Source organism: Vombatus ursinus, unplaced genomic scaffold (genome assembly GCF_900497805.2).
Source record: "Vombatus ursinus unplaced genomic scaffold, bare-nosed wombat genome assembly UNPS02013239.1, whole genome shotgun sequence".
In the NCBI taxonomy this organism is placed as follows: domain Eukaryota; kingdom Metazoa; phylum Chordata; class Mammalia; order Diprotodontia; family Vombatidae; genus Vombatus; species Vombatus ursinus.
In genome coordinates this window covers 1-10,274 of record NW_020953017.1, presented here as the reverse complement: position 1 = coordinate 10,274, position 10,274 = coordinate 1, and the positions used below count along the sequence as shown (strand labels likewise).

At 52.5% G+C, this 10,274-nt stretch overlaps 1 protein-coding gene and 1 pseudogene across 1 annotated transcript; both read right to left on the bottom strand.

Moving 5' to 3' along the window:
* Window positions 1-565: 565 nt before the first annotated feature.
* Window positions 566-3,052, bottom strand: LOC114040489 (annotated as a pseudogene).
* A 1,637-nt stretch (window positions 3,053-4,689) lies between these two features.
* Window positions 4,690-7,272, bottom strand: LOC114040490 (protocadherin gamma-C4-like). Its single transcript, XM_027858606.1, has one exon. It carries the CDS (start codon window positions 7,270-7,272, stop codon window positions 4,690-4,692), a length of 2,583 nt encoding a protein of 860 aa, XP_027714407.1.
* Window positions 7,273-10,274: the final 3,002 nt, after the last annotated feature.

Here is a 10,274-nt window from a genome sequence, read left to right as displayed (position 1 = left end):
TACATATATATGATTGTGTGAAACGCATGGACCAATAGGAGTATGTAAATGTGAAAGACAGGGAAAAGGAGATGGGAAAGGCAACCCTTCTGGGCAATTTCCTGTCCCCACGGAGGATCAGAAATTGCCGGTAATTTACAAGCCTTGAATACCAAAAAGTGTGCCCTTTGAGTTTGTCGGAAGTGTGGATTTGAAGAATCCCCCAAAGCTTCTGGTGTTTTCTCAGTGACAGTGGGGCCAAGAGGTCTTATCCCTGTTTTGTCCCCAAAGAGGTTCAAAGCCCTGACCCAACCTTTTCCCAAAGTGTGGGCATTGGGGGGTGGGGTGGGGTGGAAATGAGGGGTTCTCCTAGTCTCTCTCTTCTTACCGTTATTCCCCACCCTCCAATCTCTCCCTCATTTCCATTAGAGGTGAGCTAACTCAGTTTCTTCAAAAATGGCTACTTGATCGTTGGGAGTAAATGTACCCTCTGTAAGAAGGCAAGATTAAAGTGGGGGGGGGGGGAAGAAGTATCAGGTGAGGTCTACCCTCCATCGATTCCCTAAGTTAAGGTAGTTCTACAGACTTTCGCAGGGTCGAAGGCAAGGAGGGCGGAGCAGCTCACCTGGCTCCGCTCCTTCAGTGTATTGGAGCGAGACAGGCAGGCGTCAGGCTCCAAGGCCAAAGCCGAAGGCTGTTGGGCACTGAGCGGCCTTAGGAAGGTGAAGTCGCTTCCGTCTGAGGCCGGAGAGAAGCAAGTCCTGTAGCAGTGGCTCTGTGAGTGAGCCGGCCGCAAAGTTACCTCCATGTACTTTAGAGTGCCGTCCGAGCTCAGCTGCACATTGGGACTAGATTGCTTATAAAAATCTCTCGAGGGAGAGTCCTGGCGCCCACAGCAACTTTCTCCATCCTCTCCTCTCCTCAGACACTTAGCTAACAAAAAGGTGAAAGAGACTAGGGAAAGGAGGCTGACAGAGGCTAATGCTACAATAAGGTAGAGGGTGAGATTGGAGCGCTCCTGTGGGTGCGTGAGGAAGTCGCTGGATTGGGGCAGTTCCTCAGCGTCCTCGTCCTGCAGGACCAGAAGCACGGTGGCAGTGGAGGAAAGCGCGGGCTCGCCGTTGTCCCTCACCAAGACCACGACCAGCTGCGTATCAGAGTCTCCCTCCTGCAGGGCCCGGGCTGTGCGGACCTCCCCGCTGTGAGCTGACACCTGGAAAAGGCCTGGGGTTGTCGACTGAGGCAACAGCGAGTAGGAGAGCCAGGCATTGTGGCCTGAGTCAGCGTCCACTGCCGTAACCTTGGTGACCAGGGAACCTGGGGGAGCCGAACGCCGAAGCCTCTGAGGGGAGGTGGCCTCTCGGCCTGGACGAGGATGCAACACTGTTGGCGAGTTGTCGTTCTGATCTAGGACAAACACGTGCAGAGTGGCATTGGCACGCAGGGCCGGGTAACCCCCGTCCCTCACCCCTACAGTAATCTGGAGCACCTGTAGTAGTTCATAGTCGAAAGTACGCTGGGCGAATACCCGTCCATCTTCGGGATTAATGTAGATGAAGGAGGAAGCTGGGGCGCCCTGGGTCTGAGTCCCTACTATGGAGTAGCTGAGGCGGGCGTTGTCACCGGCGTCGGGGTCTGAGGCTGCTACTGTGCAGAGCAGTGAGCCTGGAGGCCGGTTCTCTGAAATGTAGGCGCTGTAGAGCTGCTGTGAAAAGTGAGGCGCATTGTCATTGACGTCGGAGATGTTAAGTAGGATGGTTAGGCTAGTTTGCAGCGGAGGCGAGCCTGTGTCTCGGGCCAGCAGCTCGATGGTGTAATGAGCAGTGGCCTCCCGGTCCAGCCTTTCGCTGGTCAGCAATGAATAATGATTCTCAAAGGGCTTAATCTGGAAAGGCAGATTAGGAGAGATTACCAGGGTCAACCGTCTATTCACACCTGAATCTCGGTCCCTCACATTGAACAGTCCCACCACAGTACCCACAGGTGTATCCTCGGGCACTGGGTTTACCAAGGAAGTGAGCAGTACCTCAGGGGCATTGTCGTTGGCATCCTCTACCTCTACCTGCACCACGCTGTGGCCCTCCATGGAGGGCTGGCCTTGGTCCCGGGCCCGCACGTGGAGTTCATAGAAACTCGATTCCTCGAAGTCCACTGGGCCCAGTACTCGGATCTCACCACTCTGGGAATCCAGGCTGAAGAGCCCCCGAGCCACTTCTGATGTGTGGTCCCCAAAAGAATACTCCAGCAGGCCGTTGGGACCCGAGTCAGCATCGGTGGCGTTGAGGCGAACTAGTAGCTTACCCGGGGGCGTGTTTTCGGGGAGAGTCACCCTTAGCAGTGAGGGCTCGAAGACCGGTGCATTGTCATTAATGTCCAAAACAGTGATGGAAACTCGAGCAGTGCCTGAAAGGGCCGGAGTGCCCCCATCCACTGCAGTGAGCACCAGCTGGTGGTTCGCTTGCTCCTCTCTGTCCAGGGGTCGCTCCAGCACCAGTTCGGGGAACAACCTCCCATCTTTCAGGGTCTTCACATCCAGGGAGAAATGGAGACTAGGACTGAGCATATAGGAGCTCACAGTGTTGGTGCCCACATCGGGATCTTGGGCACTGTCCAGAGGAAATCTCGCCCCTGGAGCAGCTGATTCGGAGATTCTCACCTCTCTCTCTGGGGTGCTGAAGCTGGGGGAGTTATCATTGAGGTCTAAGATTTCCACCTCCACACGGAACAGCTCCAGGGGGTGCTCAGTAACCACCTGCACTGGCAGCAGGCAACCTGCGCTGGCTCCGCACAGGCTCTCACGGTCGATCTTCTGGTTGACCACCAGGGCGCCGCTGGCCAGATTCAGGGCAAAATAGCGGCGGCTTTCCTCGGATCCCAATCGAAACCGGCGGCTCTCCAGTTCTGTCATCTTCAAACCCAGGTCCAGAGCCACATTTCCCACCAGTGTCCCCAGCTCGGACTCCTCCACCACCGAGTATCGGAGCTGCCCAGACACCCAGCCCCAGCCAGACAAGGACAACATGTACAGTACTTGCCATTTCCAAGCCAGCTGCGGGGGCACCTGGGGCCCCATGCTCAAGCACTCCCTCAATGACGGCCACTCTGGTGCTGTCCGGTCTCCCAGGGGACCTAGGGCCTTGGATCAGAGCTGCTCTAATCCTTGCAGTTTCTTCCAGAGGCTTTTAAAACTGCTCCAGGGCTTGCCTGCCTGCGGCAGCTCTCCTTAGTCACCGAGTGGCGGGGGTGGGGAGTAGGGGGAGAGGCGTGAGAAGGGGAGGGGAACTGAATCAGAGCTGGAGGGGGCGAGGGAAGAGAGCTAGAAGATAACTAGCAGATCCCCCAACCTAGCTCCACGTCTGATTGGCTGAGAACTCCGCCTCTTCGGGCCAATGACGAAGACTCCCGAGTCCTTGAAACCTTAGGAACAGCCCAAGTCTCAGAAGCCTCCCACTCGCCCCTGAGCTGAATGCACCAGGTTGATTCAGCCCCCTTGGCAGAGAAGTTTGACAGCTCAGATGGTGCTTGCTGTGAAGCCGCGGGTTTGGAAGCAAAAGTGATTACAAAACTCCTCATTGTTCCGCTTCAGAGACTTCGTGCGGGATTTCAGAAGCTTCGACAGCTTCGCCTGAACCAGATACAAAACTTGCCTTTGTACGGAAGGCGAAACCCGGGTCTCCCAGCTGAGCCCGCTGCTGGGGCTGCATGAAAAGAGGTTTGTTCAGACTCGGACACACAGGCATATTCCCAACAACAAACGACCTCACTCAGACATAAGCTTTTAACAAAGTCCCAGCATAGGCCAGCTGGGCCTCCTCAGCCTTTCACAGCTCACCATGGGCTGTGGATTGCACATGCTGAGCTTAGAGCTCTCGAAGTAGGGAGACATCTTCCCAGAGCTGCTCCTCACCTCCCAGGAAACAGCCTAAAGATCCAGCTGGGCCTTGCTGTCCCCTGGCTTCAGACTCTGGCCAAGCACCTCCAGGCCCATCTCCGGGGATACTCCAAGGGATGCTACAGTTTTGTTCCCCACCCCAGACAAGTAAACCCATAATTCCAGTTCATCTATTACAGCCGTTGGGCTTCAGTGTTTGGGATCCCTGCAACCCTTGGATAATAAAATGCGGCGGCTCCTAACCAGGCCAGGTGGCCGCACTTACTGGGGCTTCGGAAGAGGGGAACCTCGGCCTGTCACTCCCATATTTACCCCAGTACTTTCCAACATAGCCACCCCCCATCCCCACCCCCCGATGCTTCTTTATCCGGCCCCTCTTCCCTTCAGGAGACCTTAGTTTTTCTAGATACAGGAAGGAGTTTTGGAAGTCCTAGGTACCCCCAACAAAAGGTGCGAATCACCCTCCCACTCCCCACCCCCACCAACTTGTCTATGCCTCCCTGCTTGGAGCAAAGTAACCACAGAAAGGCCCACCTCCATTCAGAAAGGGAAAGGATTGGGAAGACTTGTTGCAGTGTTGGCCTCACCTGCTGCAGTATTGGCCTCACCTGCTGCTTTCCAAACTACGGCTTATGGATCACGGTTTGCTCCCGCTTGCCAGACCTGGTGCAGACACAGCCCACTATATCTTTCTTGCTCACCAATTACCTTCATCTCCTGCTTTCCGATACTGGTTCAGCTCACTCCCCAGCGCTAACTCCACAAAACTCACTGGATATGTTGTAAAAAGCATCTAAAGCACAGGGCCTACCCCATTGCTAGTGCTCTGAAAATGGTGACTCATCATCATTGGCCCTGGCGATGGGGGTCAGATCCTCGCTGGACTGCCTCGGAGCCCCATGCGTGGAGCCAGGCCAGCCCAAAGGCGCTGCCCGATCTAGGGGCAGCATGGCTGCGGGTCTCACCTCCAGGCCGTAGAGCAGATCGGAAGGTGGACAGCTTGGGCGGACAGGCTCCCCTGCCAGAGGTGCACTCGGTGATTTCACCATCATGAAGCTATCGCTCCGAGAGGGTGCTGAAGCCAAGGGTGTGCAACCATGAGAGTGACCGCCCACGTCCACAAATTTGATGGGATCTTCCGAACCCAACTGAATGCGGAGGATGCCATTGGAGGGCGGGAGCCCCTCCCTCCTTCGCGACCGACTGAGACAGGAGCAGGTCCCGCCAAGGCATCTCAGGCCGCAGGCGGTACCTCGCAGGCACTTGGAGAGCAATGCCACAAAAGAGCCGAAGGAGACAAAGCAGATGGCCACCAGGGATACGGCAAGGTAGAGGGTCAGGCGAGACTCCCCTTGGGGCTTCGCTGAGTGCTCCCGGAGGTCGGGAAGAGCTGGGTGTGAATCTTCCTCTAGAGACACCAGCAGTGTCACCGAGGTGGAGAGTGGGGGACTTCCATTGTCCTTCACCACGATAACTAGCTTCTGGGGCGGAAGGTCAGCTGGAATGGGGACTGCTGTCCGAATCTCGCCTGCATAGCGAGACACAGCAAATAGGCTAGGATCCGGGGCTTCGAGAAGTTGATAGGAGACCCAGGCATTATATCCTGAATCCAAGTCCACCGCAGTCACCTTGGTTACAAGGTGGCCGGCGCCCACTGATGGAGGCAGTGCCTGTGGGCACAGAGAGCCTGGCCTAGCCCTGGGACGGAGTACCGCAGGTGCATTGTCATTGAGATCTAGCACGAAGAGGCGAACTGTCACCGTGCTGCTGAGGGGTGGGTCACCCCGATCCCGGGCCTGTACCTCGAACTGCAATGTCTGAGTTTGCTCATAGTCGAAGGACCTGGTGGCATGGACTGCTCCAGTCTGGGGATTGAGGGAGATGAAGGAAGAAGCCAAGACATCCCGACCTCTGGGCTCTAGAAGGGAATAAGAGATGAGTGCGTTCAAACCTGAGTCTGGATCCGAGGCTGCCAGAGAGCAGAGAAGATCCCCAGGACGGTTGTTCTCCTGAACGAAGACCTCGTGGGACCTCTGGATGAAGGAAGGTGGGTTATCATTCACGTCGGAAACATTGAGGAAAATCGTCCTGCGGGTGCTCAGGGGCGGAGAGCCTGCATCAGAGGCGGTAACCGGAATCTCATACTTGGATTCCACCTCTCGGTCCAGGGCAGCAGCTGTCACGAGGGAGAACTGGTTCTTGAACGCAGACTTGAGAGCAAAGGGCAGGTGCTCGGGGATACGGAGGCTCACATCGCCATTAGGCCCAGAATCCGGGTCTTGTACGCTAATGAGTGCCACCACGGTGCCGGGTTCAGCACTCTCCCGAAGGGTACCCAGCTCCGAGGTTAGCGTGATCTGCGGGGCATTGTCATTCACATCCAATACGTCCACTCGGAGACTGCAGTGCTGCTCCATGGCCGGCGTCCCCCCATCCCTAGCCCTCACGTCAAATTCATAGTAGTTGTCAGCCTCAAAATCCAGAGGACCCTGAAGCGTGATTTGCCCTGTGGTAGAGTGCAGGCCAAAGAGGGAGCGCACACGTTCTGGAGTGTGGTTGCTGAAGAAAAAGGTGATGTTGCCGCTGGAACCCTGGTCGGGGTCAGTGGCATTCAGCTGGATGAGTAAAGTGCCCGCTGGTGCACTCTCAAGCACACTAATTCTGTAAGAAGACTGCTCAAAAGCTGGGGCGTTGTCATTTACGTCCAGTACAGATACCTTGAGTTCCGCGGTGCCTGACCTTGGAGGACTGCCCCCATCGACGGCAGTCAGCACCAGACGGTAGTTTGCTTGCTTCTCCCGGTCCAAGGGTTTTTCCAGAAGCAGCTCTGGGACAAGACTGCCGTCGCTGCGTTTTTTGACGTCTAGGGCGAAGTAGTCATTAGGGCTCAGCCTGTAGCTGCTGATGGAGTTACTCCCCACGTCGGCGTCCTGAGCCTTCTCAAGGGGGAAGCGCTGCCCTGGGGGTGCCGCCTCCCCAATCTCCAAGTTTAGGTGCTGTCTAGGGAATCGAGGAGAATGGTCATTCACATCTACTATCTCCACCTCTGCCCGGTACATCTCCAAGGGTCCCTCAGTCACAAACTCCAGCGGCACAACGCAACTGGCACTGAGCCCGCACAGCGCCTCTCGATCGATGGGATCTTTGACAAGCAGGGCTCCGCTGTCCAGATCCACGCGGAAGTACCTCTGGTTCGCCTCGCCAGCGACCTGCAGCCGGCGAGCCGACAGGCTTTCTGCATCCAGCAAGAAATCCTGGGCGATGTTCCCCACAAAGGTCCCTTCCTTCGATTCCTCTGGGACTGGGTAGCGGATCTGCCCGGAAACGTAACCTAGCTGGCAAAAGAACAAAAGGCAAGCCCCCGGCCGGATTCCAGCCCAGATCTTAACCCCGTGGCGCATCTCCTCCAGAAATGCTTTGCGCCAGGATGGACTTAAGGATCGAGAAAAGCCGACCCCGAGACAAAAGGCCACCGCAACCAAAGACACCTGCTTAGCTTTCCCCGCGCCACCTCCGGCGCGGTTCGGCCGGCGCTTCAAGGGTTACCCGCCGCTTTCTCGGGTGGCGGGGTCGATTTGTCCGCCTTTCAGCACCCGATTGGCAGACAGCGCCGCCCGGGCTCAGCCAATAGGCAGAGCAAAGGAAGCCAAGAGCGCGGTAGGGTTAATGCGTCGCAGCATTGTAAAAACTCCGTTTTTCCTCCTCCCTTTTGCTCAACAGCGTTTCTTTTCACCGGTTAGTCCTTCTCTGGACACTCAGGCAATATATATGCATTTCTGTGACACTCAAAGCCTTTCCTTGGACTCCACCCGAGCCACTGAGTCCCCAGTGACCACTCAGACTGATTCGATGGCATTCAATCTCAAGGTTTTTTAAGGGTAGCTTTTCTCAACCTGACTGCATTAGAACCACAGTTAATCAGATGCCCCCTATAACACCTGCAACCGGCGCGCTTTAGTATTTTTTTTTTCCGAAAAAAGTGCCAATTTCTGTGCAGGGGAGGCACACATGTTAACTTAGCCAATTAAGTTAATGCAGAACACGTTTGTCGTAACAGGAGGCAGTAGCGGAAACCGGATCTCCTTCTAAAGGCGTTAGAGATAGTACCAAAGCTTTCAAGGACAAGATGCACAATCTGGGGCGGGGGGAAGGGGGAGGGTGAAGGGAGAGAACCAAGGGGGTGTAAAGCTAGATGTTTAAATCAGAAAAGGAACCCATCATTTGGCAGAGCTTTCTCTCATTAGCTTGCAGAATGCAAAGCCTCCAGATTTCACTGTTTATACACAGATGTGCCAGGCTTACCTAAAGATTCGTTTCAATTGTAAACATCATTGTCCCTAGAAACCCTCTCTTTCGAATGGACAACGCACCAGATTTGTTCTTAATTAGACTAGAAGCTTGCAAACCGCCTAGGATCTCTTACTAAGCCTGAGGCGACCTTTTTGGTGCACACCTCCCAGCACTCGGTCCCTCCCTTGAGAAGCATTCACTCTTGCGCAAGCGCACAGACTTCACACCATCTGCACCTATACCCTGCAATGCGAACACCAGACCATCTTCAGCACCCAGAAAGAGGGTTCCAACGTAGTCCTTTTATGTGAGGTTTCTGAGGCCACCCGACTTCTCACCCTGCTGACCACAGCGGCCAAGGCTAGCACCAAGAGCCACAGACTATTATCCTTGCTATATCCCTCCCAAAAGCCTGAGATACCAAGGAAACTTTTCCTGTCTGAGGTGAGTAAACTAAAGGAAATGTTCTTCTGCCACATTTTGAAACAAACAACTTTAACTCCTCTTGGGGTTAACATCCTCCTGATGGGGAGATCAAATCAAGAGTACCACTTTGGAATCTCAGAGGATTTCCCCATGAAATATTGCCAGCCCAATGATCTACGGCCCTCAAAATAGAAATTCATCAAGAAATGGGTCCTCTTAAAAGCCTCTGGAGCCTCAGATTTAGAAAACAAGAAGTCCATACCAATATACTCTCTGTTTGCTTTACCAGGATTGGAGCAGCGCAGAAGCTTAATTCTAAGAGTTATAGACTACAACTTCCTGTATCCAGCATTTCAGATTCAGACAAAAATTCCCCATTAATAACATCTAATTTCTCTGGGAGCGGTTAACACTCCATCTCTAACTTCTCAAGAAGCATTCTAGCTCACTTAATGGGGTCCATTTGGGATCCAAGACCAAGATGCTGGGAAAAGGTCTGAAACAAGACTGTCTACACTAGATTTTCAGAGCTAGTCTACTTAATACCTTGAGATTTGAAAATGGAGTCATAAGATTCCACAGAACAAATATTATGTTCTACATCTTAGGTTCATACAATGGCATCTTGAAAGTATGGATTTGAACACAGACGTACTCTTCACTGGAACCACAGAAACTCAGAGATAGGAGGAATTTTAGAAGTCTTCTAGCCCAACTCTTACTTGAAGTATGAATCACTTCTCTGATATCCCAACAAGCTTCTTCCTGAATACTTTTGACTAATGAATATATGAATATATGCCAATGCCAATGGAAATCCCAGGTTGGGAAAAAAATGGGGTTTTTCTTCAGCCTTCATCCTTTCACTCTCTCAAACTATCTCCCACCCCCACCACAAATTTTTGATATAAAGTGATACAAAGTGAATGAAGGAGTTATAATGATAATAATAATAATAATACCGTACATTGCTATATATAATTTTATGGTTTTACAACTCACTTCCACCACAGTCACCAGGTAAGAAAGTGCAAATATTATTTCCATTTCACAGAAGAAAAGAAAGCTCACAGTAGCCCATTAAGTAGTTTTCCCATATCTGGCAAGGTGGAGGTGGCATATTCTAGTATAAAGAGCCCTAGTTTTGAGTCAGAAGACAGAGATTAGGCTCTTCTTCTTGCTGTCTATGTGACATTACAAGTCATAATCTTTCTGGGCTTCAGTTTCCTTATCTGTTAAAGGACAGGGCTGAACTTAAAAACTCCTAAGATCCCTCCCAGATCAAAAATCTATAATCCTTGTCATATGCAAACCACTACTATAACCTGATTTATGAATGAAATGTTTGCTGGCTAAAATCCCATGTAGCTGAATTTACTTGTTTTTTCCTATAATTGGTGTGCTATTCCCACCAGTTCCCTGCAAATAAAAACATGCTTACGATTTTCTCTTTTCACCAGAAAATATTCTGAGAATAGATTGCACAGTTTGGGTGGGCAAACTGTAAGCAAATCGTAAACATATTACTATGCACAGTAAGTGACAGACTTTTTGATTTTAAACCTCTGGATGAGTTTGGCCCTGTAAATTATTACATAATAAAATACTAGAGCTGGAAGGGACCTTAAAAGGGATCTAATTCAGCCCCCTCATTTTATAAATAAAGAAACTGAGGCCCATGGTGTTG

What these genes read in the sequence shown, in the direction of transcription:
- LOC114040490 (XM_027858606.1), bottom strand. Translation starts at nt 7,272, where the DNA reads ATGCGCCACGGGGTTAAGATCTGGGCTGGAATCCGGCCGGGGGCTTGC.